The 13,975-nt window shown below is 40.7% G+C and overlaps 1 protein-coding gene across 4 annotated transcripts in view; it reads left to right on the top strand.

Moving 5' to 3' along the window:
* ccser1 (coiled-coil serine-rich protein 1) overlaps positions 1 to 13,975 on the top strand; it is a 128,918-nt gene that overhangs the window by 70,510 nt on the left and 44,433 nt on the right. For all 4 annotated transcript variants that reach the window (XM_082553599.1, XM_082553600.1, XM_082553597.1 and 1 more), the window contains one exon: positions 3,460 to 3,540. In XM_082553599.1, the coding sequence (XP_082409725.1) occupies positions 3,460 to 3,540 (81 nt within the window). The remainder of the gene's footprint in view (positions 1 to 3,459; positions 3,541 to 13,975) is intronic.

Here is a 13,975-nt window from a genome sequence, read left to right as displayed (position 1 = left end):
CATACCTACTGTGAAGCATGGGGGTGGAAACATCATGCTATGGGGCTGTTTTTCTGCCAAGGGGACAGGACGACTGATCCGTGTTAAGGACAGAATGAATGGGGCCATGTATCGTGAGATTTTGAGCCAAAACCTCCTTCCATCAGTGAGAACTTTGAAGATGAAACGAGGCTGGGTCTTCCAACATGACAATGATCCAAAACACACCGCCCGGGCAACAAAGGAGTGGCTCCGTAAGAAGCATTTGAAAGTCCTGGAGTGGCCTAGCCAGTCTCCAGACCTCAACCCCATAGAAAATCTGTGGCGGGAGTTGAAAGTCCGTGTTGCTCGGCGACAGCCCCAAAACATCACTGCTCTCGAGAAGATCTGCATGGAGGAATGGGCCAAAATACCAGCTACTGTGTGTGCAAACCTGGTAAAGACCTATAGTAAACGTTTGACCTCTGTTATTGCCAACAAAGGTTATGTTACAAAGTATTGAGTTGTATTTTTGTTATTGACCAAATACTTATTTTCCACCCTGATTTACGAATAAATTCTTTACAAATCCTACCATGTGGATTCATGGATTTTTTTTTTCACATTCTGTCTCTCACAGTTGAAGTGTACCTCTGGTGCAAATTACTGACCTCTGTCATCATTTTAAGTGGGGGAACTTGCACAATCGGTGGCTGACTAAATACTTTTTTGCCCCACTGTATCTTCTGAGTCGTTCAGATGCAACTTCGCAGAACAATCCTTCCACACAAGTCATACGTCTAGTCTTTCTCAAATTGTGCTGACTGGTTTAAAAGTAGGCCGGAGCAGGAAATGGAGTAGAAGAAGACTTCAGCTTAAACGGAAGTAGTGTGAAAAACATCAAATATTAAAATAAACAGCATGGCAAAGTCAGTGTCTGCAGTGGACTTTTCAGCTCTTTGTGTAAAGCAAGAGTAGTCCACAAACCAGTTGTTTGTGACGCTGATCACTGGTAACAGCTACCACACGTAGACAATGGTCTCCAAAGCTGTGTATAGGCACAAATGGACACAAACACAATACCATAAATCCACCTTAAGATGTAACTCTCGGGTGTTTATTTTATTTTATTTTTTTAGCACAGCAGGTCTGACCTTGGGGTGGATGCACTGAGATGACCACTTGGGAAGATTGACAGCTGACTTGAATGTTTTCCACTTGCGAATAATCTTTCTAACTGTAGAATGATGGACTTTAAACTGTTTGGAAATGACCTTATAACTCTTCCTAGATTGATGGGCAGTAACAATTGCCTCCTCCAAGATCACTGCTGATGTTTTTCCTTCTTGGCATCATGTTAAAGCACCTGAATGCTGCAGACCAGAAAACAGGCAAAACTGGTGCTTTTATAGAGGTGATGATCAGTTAATCAGGTGCCTTTGATTAGCAGCACCTGGGTGCTACTTACCCTCATAATTCCTTTTGAAGGAGTACATAGTTTTTCACATGCTTAATTTTCTGAATAAATAATCACACAGTGTAATATTCAACGTGCTTTTATTCATCTGAGGTTGTACTTACCAAATTTTAAGACCCGGCAAAGAAATTACCCTATGCTAACTTCACGATCTGCTACTGAAACACTCCCGCTGTGACTTAAACGTGTGCAAAAGTTTGAGGTCTCAACTTGGGTAAAGTTTTACTTGAGTTTTACTTATCATACTAACGGAAATATAGAATATCACCTGACCTATTCATAAAACAGTCCAAGTCTTTATCTAATTTAATCACATTCCTCTTGTATTTACTTTACACCTGAATCTATAATTATGGTTCTTTTCTGCTTGTTTTTTCACTCTTTGTCTCGCTCTCTCTTTCCTTTGCTTCTACATGGGGACATTTTCCTGCTGGGATTATCAAAATTCTTCTCTTTCATTCTCATTTTATTCTCCTAGATCACACATGGTTCTATCACTCAGAGTTTAGGGTATGCAGTTGCTTTTGCATGCTCGGACACACACAGATGCTGATCACCACTGACAGTGTGTATTCATCTGCTTGGCACTTCTCACTGACAGAGATGTTTTGGCTCCCACAACCAGCTGGATACGATTTCCAAACATATACAGCTTGTGTGATGTCACGAGAACAAGTCTGCGTGTTTGTTTGCATAATAATAATCTAACTCTAGGCCTCATCCGCACTGCATCCACAGCCTAGCCCTGTTTTATCTGCCCCATACGCCCTTGGGCATTGGCATTGCTTCACATTTATGAAGTTGTGCAGTTTGTGTGCGTGAACATTACAGAGGATCTGTACCTGTCTTTGTGTAAGAGAGTCTAAAAGGGAAACCTTTCCTGCTGCAGCTAAGTTAAAGTGCAGCATTTGAAGGAAAGGGCAGCTCATAACCAAAGCTCTCCTCGCTCTGCCTCCGTCTGTAAATCTGCCAGTGAAAACCTATTAATTATCTCCTAGAAGGACCTGCTAGCTGGCTGGCCATCACTAGCTGTCACTTTTTTCTCTGCTGGTGCATTTTGTTGAAGGACCGTGTTCCAACTGCAGCATTTAGCTGCAGAAAGCCTTCCTTTTCTTTTTATGCATTTGAAGGCATGATTAATGAAAACTGATTTTTAACTCAATCTGTCAGCTTACTTGTGCTCACTCTGAAGTAGACAGTATATATTTGAGTTAAGAACTATAACATAAATTCATTTTATTCTAGAGTACTTACCATGAACCCGTCCTTACGCCTAGTCCTAATTTGGTTGATGAATTTTAATCAAGGTTAATGAATTTCTCAATATTTCATAGCCACTGCACCTTTCAAACCGTTCTCTTCTGTAACCCATGAGCAGCGTAGGGCAGAGATGTCAGAATGATTAGTGACATCGTCATAAAGTGTTCCCGGTGGAAGTAGTGCTCAGCTCTTTTCATTCAGAGGACTCGCATCCTGCTTTTTTCAAAATAATCATACAGGGGTAACACCGGAGTTGTTGGCAGCCTCCCGGTCAAGGTAAAAGTTCTGCATTTAAAGAAAAAGAGCCAAAGCTTTTCTCTCTATCCTTTGATTGTAAATCTGCCAGAGGAAACCTATTAATTATCCAGTAGAAGGACCTTTTTAGTGAGCTGGACAGTGCTACCTGTCAATTTTTATGAATTCTTCTCTGAGGGTACACTTTGTGGAAGGTCCATGCTCCAATATTTGGCTGGAGAAAAGTTTTCCTGCAATTCAGCCCATTTTTTACGACCTCTTTGATTTCCAGAAAATGCAGCCAAAGGAAAGAAATGGTTAAGGCTGTTCAGAGATGCAGTTTTTCTTTTTCTTTTGATAGCTAACTAAGCATGCAAGCCAGCTGTACCAACTGTTGCGAGTGGAGGAAATGGCGTAAGTCTGCTGGGAGAGTACTTGTTCTCATTTATATATATTTGATGTTTCTCTCGCTTATTTTTTTTGTGAAATTTTGGACACGGCTGATGGGTGTGTGTTTGTTTTCTGTGCAGGAGAGTGCCAAAGCTGCCCTGAAGATGAAAGACTGCCAAATGACTGACCGCACAACACAGACTGAACACATGGGGCCAGAGGTGAGTCACTCACAGACAGTAGGCACACTTTAGCTTTGTGAGGCTCTGTCACACAAACAGGGCTTTGTACACTATCTTTTAAGACACCTGAGTCACAAAATTAGGCTCAGTTTTTAACTTTCCAGTGCAAACTCGTTCCTTCCCTATTTTTCTATCCTCATATGTATATCATTGCATTTTATGCTGCGTCACAGCAGCTGTCTCTCTGCCCCTCCTTTTTTTCCCATCTCTTAAAAACCATCTTTTCATGTTGAACTAAATCTATAATCCATCTTACTTTTTTCTGAAGATATTTTCCTGCAGTGACAGTCATATTATAGTCCACTACCTGCTCCGCCCCTTCTTCCTCCAATTCCCACAGTGCTCAGAGTGCTGTGATGCATCCTACCTGCCTGCTGCCTAACGCCTTCAGCTGACATGGCCTCTTTGGCTTCACTAGGGGCTGACAGTATGGGAACATAGCAGACTTAATGGATGACTGTCTAAAAATGGCTGCCTGTGGAAACAGGAGCAGAGTTTTGGGGTCTGTTTCTTTGTCACTCTTTTCTTTCTTTTAAAACACTTTTTTCCCTCGTCTTCTTTGCTGCTCTCAAGGTTCCTTTATGTCTTTAATCCTGCTGTGTATAAAGTTGGCAAGAAACACTGTTAAAGAGAGAAAGCTTTGCATTTGTGTGAGTGAGTAGGTGCACAGTATTCCCACCAACGCACTGACTTCCCAACACACACTGGCACAGGATAGTGTTTGAGAGCAAATCAAATACATTATTTGGACATTGTAACAGAAACAACAGTTTTGCATGAGCAGCAGTGTCCCTTCATCTCCACGTATTCAGCAACAGAAAAAAATATCATGCAGAGCTATCAGTTTTAAAGCAGTTGATTTTTATTAAGTTTTATTGTCACTTACTACACATGGCAGTCATAGAGATGAGAGCCGGAAGCAGAGACCTCAGAGAGTGGAATGTTAATTGAAAAATCTACTTGTTAAATCAAGGCTAAAAATAATAAATAACACACAGTGGAGTGCAGACTCTTGAGTCACTTGCTGTAGCTATAAAGTCAACAAACACAGTTAAATCAACAGATAATGGTTTTGCACCACTACCTAATATCAACCTAAGAAGCTTTGCATCAAAAGTCTGTCATGTTTACCCTGTTCTCTCGAAGCCTCTGTAGAATATTACAATATTAAAGTAGTCAGATTTATGAAATTTATTTCGACTTTGTAACATCTTGGCATCGGCGGATCAAGATCCTGTTTGTGCTTGGACGATATATTTTTTGCCCGTTACAGTGGTCGCAGTGTCAGATTTTGTGATTATAGAATCATAAAATCTTGAATCTGTTGATAGAGATACTGCTCCTCACTCAGTCCTGATTTCCCTCTTTCTTGACACTTATAATGTGATCTGGAAGAAGGCACTAGCTGGTGATTTGGGATAAGACTTTAAACAGATAGTGGCAACCAAGGCTTTATGTGTTTACCACACAGCTAAACGTGCTAGTTACGATAGCTGGTGAACCTTATACTAGAACTTCAAAGAAGCCACAGAGCTGCGTGTTTTAATTTTTGTATGTCTTTGGTATACAACTTCACTTTTCTATGACATAAAATGGTTCATTGTCTTGCTTGATCCCCATTTTCCTGCCTAACCCAAATCAACACCCCGCACAGTTCAGACCGGGCTACCTGGTCAGATTATTGTGTCGATACAGTGTAGTCCAGCAAAAACACAAAGCATTCATAATTTGTGCATCTGTGCTTTAACAATGTCATTACTCAAATTAGAGATTGAACACACATGCCTACTTTTTATGCCAGCTGAGTAAAGTAATCAGGTAATTGGATACGCCTTTAATCAAAATAACTGGTGAGAACCTTAATATTTACTTTACCCGACTGGAAACCGAGCTGTTTTGGGCTATGAACATGTAGTGCTAGTAGATGTTTCTGTTGTCGGGAGAATGGAAAGTAAATATGAAACAGACAAGACAAATATGCCTTTTTTCACACAGGGTTTTGAAAGGTCTGTCACACACATTAGCTATCGAAAATAGCACAGATCTACAGTAGCTGCAGTGCACTTTTGACCAGGTCCACACAGGCAGGCTTAAGAGAAGAAAAATTCTGTGAATCTTGACACCAAAATTGCAGTGTAGTGCAGGATTGCTAGTGACACTCCCCCTACTTTGTTTCTCTGTGATGCACAGTGAGTCACCAAAACAGGTGCAGGCAAGGCAGGGACCTTGCTGTGCCTCAGAAAAATGCTACTTTACTGCTACATATGTATGATGATACAATCCTGAAGCCTATAATTTTACCATACCTGCAATCATTCTCCCTATCAGTTGTTTGTCGTATACATCTGTTGGTTACTTCACTTCAATTTTTTTTTTTTACACACACTGACACTGTTTGTTGGCTTCATTTGCAATTACTGGCTAATGGACTTCTCAAAACGTAGTCTGAAGTAGCTATGTGCAGTTTTTTGGTGCTCAAGGCTAAAGTAAATAAAGGTGTGGCGCTCTGTTTGCAGTTGTATTGGTGTGCAAATTTGTATGCATGCCCATGTGTCTGCCTATGCAAGTGTGTATGTGTGTATGGTTGTTTTGCGAAGTAGCCATTAGTCCTGGCCTTGGACAGCGGTGTCAATAAAATGCTGTTGGAAGTGTCAGAGTAACTTCAGTAAAATAGGTTGCGTTATGCCTCATACAGTATAATTCACTCATTAATGCTGCTGTTTGTGTGTTTTATGTGTTGTCAGTATCAGTATGGCCATGCCATTAACGGGACATGACTTTAGTTGAATTATTACTCATTGTTTGTCCTGACGAAGGGACTGCATATTGAGCAGTTACTGTTGTTTGATACCCTAAGTTCTAATATTTTTTTCCTCCTTGACTTTCTGATTGCTTTTAATTCTTTTCATTAAAACTAATTTCAGACAATCACTTTGATTTGCCTCACCAGGACCACCAGGTAGTGAAAAATATGTTCGGCTGCGATGTAGTGCATATAAAGAGAGATTCAAGCTCTAAAGATTCACTCAGTTATATCCACTCTCTGAGGTGAAGTGGTTTGATTAATTGGTGGGTAATCATTTTAATTCAAGAAGTGCCACTAATTGTCTCATCTGCTCCGCAGGTGGAAAACAGTGATGTTAGCATGCTGTATTGGTCTGTTTAACAGCAGTAGGACAAAAGTCTTATGGGCGTTGAAGGTGCTCATTGAAGTATCGAAGGTACTTTGGACGTATGCAGTTTTCCAAAAAACTCTTTTACCATGCTGTAAAGGAAGGAATATAGGCGTGGATCATATAGCGATCTCTTCATCTTAATAGAGTCCATCCAGCTGGTCAGTACTCCAGAGTATGGCTTTGGTGTCTATTATAAGAATATTACCTGGCTATACAGCCTTCCATATGTTCAAGCCCCTCGAGAAGATGGTCCCTTAATTAGAGGAGCAGCTGGTTGCCCGCTAGCAAGCTAGGCTAGCAATGCAGGTGACTTAACTCAGCAGTAGATTTCAGCATGTGTGGCCTGATTTTATGCCGTGCTCCACCCCACCCCCCACCATGTGTGCATAAAAGCGAGGGGAAGAGTAACAGAGTGCATTGCTACAGCATGGAGCAAGCCTATATAGGTTAGCTACCCCAGTGCATCAAGGACAGTCTGCTAGCAACAGAAAGTGTGTCTACAAGTGGGGCAGCTATTTCTACTGCCTCTACCACTTTCGCGGGGTCGACCATCTCACTCTCTCCGTTTCTCTCTCTCTACCTCACGCTCCCTATTTTCTGGAACGTCCTCTTGCTTTTCCTCACTTGGTTTTCGTCCTTTCTTTCTTCCATCCTGCTTTTGATCGCTGACCCCCCGAAAGCACAGAAGTTAGCTTTCAGAAGCTCTCCTCTCCGAGCTCAGGAAATTCATGTGGGATTGTCCTGCCCTGGTTTCCCTGCCTCTGACACTCTGTCCCAGGGACAGCTCCTGGCCCCGTACTCAACAGATCTACAACTTCAGGCTGACATTTCACATTATACCACTTGTATTCTACTTTTCTGACCTTCTACTAAGGTCAGAAAGAGAAGAGCTACTTGAATTTCACGTGCGTATGCCTCACTTCTCACTGACAAGTACAGGGTGTCCTTTCAGGTGATTGATTGCATAAATTTTGAGTCCAATTAGATTAAAGATACTCATCTTGTTACTTTCCTACTGTTGTAGCTGGAAAAACGAGCAAAGTTAGGCAAATTTAATATGCTGTAATAATAATTTTTTAAAAAACAAGACCCTTAATCAAGCACATTTTAGTCCAGTGACCTTTTTCAGCTGATTTAAGCTTTGGTGTGACGACAGATTGCCAGAATAAATTGGCAAGAATAATGGGAAAACTGAGACCTCGGTAAAAGAGTAAAAGTGCAATAAAAATGTGAATTTGATGTGTAACTAATGAAATAAAAATCTGTCTGCATAGGGCTGCTCAATTAATCGAATTTTAATCACGATTACGATCTGGGCTTTCAACGATCATTAAAAATGACTGAGCCGATTATTAGCCCCTCCCTCATTTATCCGCGACACCTTAAAGGCCGGTCCGTGAAAATATTGTCGGGCATAAACCGTCCGTGGCGCAAAAAAGGTTGGAGACCGCTGATTAAGAGGACCCGAGGGAAGCTCGGAAAGCTAAGCAGAAGTTATTTGGAGAGTGACTGCCGTTGGTTGAAAAGAGTTAAAAAAAAAAAAAAAAACTTCAGTGGTGTTGCACACTATTTTATATTATTTTTTTAAAGTCATTGTTAACCCTTTAAAGCCGGTCAGAGCTGCACGCTCCGTTTTGCGTAACTATTTTTAAATCCCTGTAGAACCTGAACCGTGTAAGCTAGCGCAATAATTTGTTTTGCATATGAAACCGGAGGAGTTGTACTTACATCTGATGCCATCAGCTTGTCCTCGGTCACGGTTTCCTTCCACATATAGCTTTGCAAAAATTGCATAAAAAGCGCTTGCAGGAACAAAAACATAATATTCCAGAAACAGGCTTTGCCGTTCCTATCAGCTGTTCGTAACACTTCCCAAAGTGAAATGATGCACCTGCTGTTTTCTTTGCAAATTTGCATCATAGGATTGTTTTTTGTTTTTCCTGCAGTATATAAAAATTGCTGTATCTCCAAAATAAAACTATGAAGACACTCAAAATAAATTTCCTGTGGTGGGAAACTATTTTTTGCAACTTTATTGTATTTAAAGTTTTGAGGGATAAACCTCTTAAATTTCTCCAAGTAGAAATATATGTAAACAAAACAAAAGCGATTTTCAATTTTTTTTGTAGTTTATTGCACTTTTTTGCAATTTATGTAATTACTATGGACTTAATGCATACATATTATTAAAATATGGGCTATAACAGTTGTATTGATGTATAGCAACTTGAAATGCTCCCACAAATGGCACTACAACATGTAAAAAAAATAATAATATAAGCTCTGGTGGACTTGGTTCTATGGTAGGTCTTAAAGGGTTAAATAAATATCGTCAAATAATCGTGATCTCAATTTCAGTGAAAATAATCGTGATTATCATTTTTGCCATAATCGAGCAGCCCTATGTCTGCATATATGATATGTTTATTCATTAAGTGGCTATGGTCCAGTTGCCTTTTTTGTATTGCAATCTGTGTGATTTTGGATTCTGTGTACTAAAACAGATTTAGACATGTGTCATATAGTTGGTATTCTGGATCCTTATCACAAGAGCTATGAAAGAAAGTCTCACAACCCAGCAGCCAACTTGGAATGAATCGAGACAGTTACTTTGAAGCCTCTATCTATCTACAGTAAAGCGTCATAACTTTATTTACAGTGGTAACTAGAACACATGGAATCAGCATTCAAATCCAGCACGCACCATTTAAAAACTCTGGTGACTGTTTTCCCCATCATGTAAACAGTTCACAACAGATTCAGTAACAGCTTAGTTCAAACAGTGTCTCTGATTGTCTCACAAGAGCTTCGAAACAAGGCCGTGCTGTGGATGCAGTGAGACTCTTCTTCTTCTTCTTCTTTTGGATGCTCGTTTTAGGGTTTGCCACAGCAGATCATCTGCCTCCATCTCACCCTATCCCTAGCATCCTCTTCTGTCACGTCACCCCTCTGTGTGTCCTCCTTCACTACATCCATAAACCTCTGAGGTCTTCCTCTTTTCCTCCTGCCTGGCAGCTCTAGCCGACCCAGCCACAGGGTAGGCCATGAGCCAGTGTACTCCGAGTGCTGCCCCAAGCAGGGATAAAACAGGGGGGTTGGGTCAGGAAGAGCATCTGGGGCAAAATTGTGGCCGAATCAAACATGCGGATACAGTAAATTTAAAAAAGTTAAAATGCACCGGCACTGCTTTGTCAATATGGACATACACTTTTGCTGACAAAGCGGAAACGGTCATCACTGTCTACTGTGTGAATGTGTCAGCACAGCATGATTGATTACAGTGTTTTAGTTTTAGATGTTGACCTGGCTTTAGCATTTCAGAATTCCCCCGTTGATTTCTATGCATCCTTAAGCTGACAAGTAGCATCCTAGCTTTAGTCAAACACAAACTGGAAAGTGTCAACTGACCCCATTTTTTCTATTGTACACTTAAAGATTTCTCTTTCTGTGATTGTGCCAATGTTGAGTTGGCAGGTAAGGTGAAAGGGAAACTGAGAAAGAGTACAAAAAAGAAGGTGCCTGGAGAAAAAGGCGAGGAGCTATTTTATGTCCGCGGAGACTCTTAAGAGCTGGAGATGTGGTGGCTGTTTGAAAGTTTCTTAGAGCGGATTCAGTCAATTGAGATTGCTTTCTTTCACCAAGCTAATTTCATGGGCATTCTTAAAAGGAACGTTTTATGGATGGGATCAAAAGCTCTTGATAGTTAGCTCACTCTTTCCTGTTCCCTTTCTTACTTTGTCCCCCTCACTCCTTTACTCCGTCGTATTGTATTCTCAGTAGATTTGTGCAACTTTCCTTTTTTTTGCCTCCTACTTCTTTCTCCTTTTCTCCCCTTGCTCTATTCCCACCCATCTCCTCATCCCCTATCGCCTCAGTGGCATCTAAAAAGAATGACAGGAGCGCCTCGTTTATGGTCTGTTTGTGGGCCATTACATTTGAATAAAGAAACATTTAAGAAGATCATGCAGATTCTTTCCTCTTTGTCTATCATTCTGGTTTACTGTCTCAAAAGCAGTACACTGTGCTACGGAGTACATTTTTCTCCCACGTTTAATGAGGAGAAGGAGCATCTTTTTGAGTTTGGTGGGTCATTTCGAATGAAAATGTGCCGGCGTTTTTTTTTTTGAGTGAATGTTGAAACTCACAGACTAACACCACCTGACAGGTCATCATGATAAAACACAATCATTTATACATATTTAGGTTTAGAAAATAAAAGTGTTAGTGCTTATAGTTGGTGGCTGTTGTTAAAAGCCAAAGTGATTGTAAACAACACATTTAATAAGAGTTTAATTTACCTTATGATGGAAGCGAAACCCATATATACTTACTCGATACTTTCATTTCTAGAAATTGCTACTACAGTGTTGAACCTCCTCTTGCCTCCAATTTTGCGAGTTTCTTCTTATTAAAAGCGATTCCCACTGTCGCTAAGTGCTTGCGCTACAGAGGCTGTTTGATTGTTGGAGTCTTCTTTGTATTGTTGTAGGGTCTCTGTCATATGGGTGTGTGTGTGTGTGTGTGTGTATATATATATATATATATATCTATATCTATATATATATATATATAAGTGCTTTGAGGCAACTGCTGTTGTTGTGACTGGATCTTGTATAAATGAAACTGAATTGAACCAGCTTGAGATGATTTGAGCCTTATTTATGACATGGTGTGCTATCCTGCTGGAAGCAGCCATCAGAAGATGGGTACACTGTGGTCATGAAGGGATGGACATAGCAGAACTGCTAAGGCAGACTGTCGCGTCATGTGGTATCAAGTGTGCCATTTCTGATCCAAGCGTTGCACCAGAAATCGAGAATCATCTGACCAGCCTATGCAGGAAGATCCCAGATCAGCAGTTTCTGAAATACCAGACCAGCCAGTTTGGCACCAACAAACACTCCACGTGCAAAGTCAAATAAATCACCTTTATTCCACATTCTGATAGTTGGGTCGAACTTTAGCGTGGCATCTCGTTTGTGTCTACATGTTTAAGTTCATTGAGTTGCTACAATGTGATTGGCCGATTAGGTATTTACAGCAACAAACAGTTGAACAGGTGTACCTAATGAAATTGGTCCATGAGTTTAAATGGGTCACAAAGCATAACAAGCCTGTATTTTTATGAGTTAGACTTAGGTTTGAAATCACTCTGCTTTCAAAATAGCATACTTTCCAGTTTCTGTGGTTTCACTGCTGCTCAAGACTAGCAGATAAATGTTTAGACATAATTAGATGTGTTGAATAACTAAAACTCTGACAGCTAATGTCAGTGCAGGGCAGCAAAAACAGAAATAGATATTTATATATGTCTGTGCATAACCCCGAAGCAAAGGACAAGTTTATTCTGCTGACACGTCTCCCTGTGGGGACAGCCCTTTAAAGTTCTTTCTGAGAAAACAATTTTGTGGAGAAAAGCAGCACATATAGTCTCCTGTACCGTTTAAGTTTTAAAGTACAGATTGATTTTTTTTTTTCAGCGGCTGTGTATCATGGTTGGGGCAGAGATTTCTTCTTCTTCTGTGACCTCACCAACCGAGCAGACAATATTTTCTTCATTGTTGTTCTCTTTCAGCTTGTGGTTGAATTACAACATTAAGACATTCACAGCAACTACTTCAAGGATCTTTGTTTGCATATCATCACATTTCCACAAAAATGTGTTCAAAACTTTAGGTTGTTTTTCTCCATGTCAGCTCTTTAATAGTAGACTGATTGTAAAAAAAAAAAAGGTCCCCAGTTAACTGATCAGTTGCAGTAATGATGCTTGCAAACTGGAGCCACCTTTTAGCCAAGTGAAATGATTGCCCCGACACTTGTACGAACTAAAGCATCCTTTTTCTTTGCCCTTGTTCTGGGGATGTTTTTGTCTAGAGTTATTGATCAATCGAGTCCGGTGGGAAAAGAAGCCTTTAGTGTAGTATTCCTGTACTTATAGCCACCTATTACTGCTATGGTTACACAGATCATGTTCAGCGAACCCCCCGTTTTCAATGCGAGCTCCTAAAAATCACAGCTAACTTATCCATCCGTGTCTTCCTGGAGCTGGGGATCCTGAATCAGTATTTAATACAGATCTCCAGCATTAGTGCTCTCCACGTCTGTGCCAGTTTAAGCCAGAGGATGGAGGGTCCAGTGATGATTGTGACTATGTAGGTCTCCGACTCCTATTCCTGTAAAGTAGATCATTTTGTACAGCCTAGTCCTTACTGAGTAATGGTGCTGCTAAAAGAGAAAAGGAAGGAAGCGAGAACGAGGAGGAGCGTGAGAGATGCAGCTTTCTGTCCTACTTATAGTTTTCATAAATTCTTCTCTTTTTATTACTTTATATCCAACTCACGTCGTGTCCTTTCATATTCTTTCTTACTTACTTGTCTGAAATTTAATTGTTTCTTCCTTGTTTGTGCCCCTTCATTGCTTTTGGTTTTCCTATTCCTACATTCATCACTTTTCTTCAGTCTGATCTGTCCATAAACTTCCAAGCATTTCTTTTGCCTTTATTTACTCTTTTCTTTCCATCCTCTTCACATTTCTCATCCATTCCTTAATATCCTTTTATTCTTCCTCTGTTCTCATCTTTATTATCAGCCTTTCCACCCATGTACCCCTCTGTTCACAGTCCGTCCCTCTCGCTCGTCTCTCTCAACTCCTTTATTACCGTTACGCTGTCACCCTGCCTTGGCCTTCCTCGTCGCTATTCATGCTGTGTTACAGGTTTCTTCTGGTCTCCATCCCACAGCATCACACCTTTAGGGCCAACTTTTCACAGTGTTCCTCTTTTATTCCACTTTAACTGGGCTGCATTACGTATTGCTGAGTTTTAGGGAGGTATGCACAAAACAGGTCAGCTGCAACCCACAGGTAGCTCTGCATGGAACAAGGAAGGCCCCCACTGGCACCGGGCACAGAAAACACTGAACAATGAACGAATTGTGAGGCATAACAGTGAGGTGATAGACAGTAGCTCTGATAATACTGAGGGACAAGCTGTGGAGAAAAATATAAGCAGTAGGCAGACAGAACCGTGCGCTAGATAGAAAGTCTGACAACCGAGGCTGAAAAAACAGCAAATCAAGTGAATCAAACACCAGAAATGTTGAAAATATACACGTGGAAATCTTAGAAGATGACTTCCTGTCTCAGTGCTCTGATATTGTCTCAAAAATAAGATCAGTAGTCATATTCACCCGAGGAGATCGGTAATTTCCTAGAAAATGGCAGACAGTTTGTTATATTTC

Source organism: Aulonocara stuartgranti, assembly GCF_965226115.1.
Source record: "Aulonocara stuartgranti genome assembly, chromosome: 12".
Classification (NCBI taxonomy): domain Eukaryota; kingdom Metazoa; phylum Chordata; class Actinopteri; order Cichliformes; family Cichlidae; genus Aulonocara; species Aulonocara stuartgranti.
The sequence above is the reverse complement of the archived record's forward strand: the minus strand, read 5'-3'. Positions and strand labels throughout refer to the sequence as shown.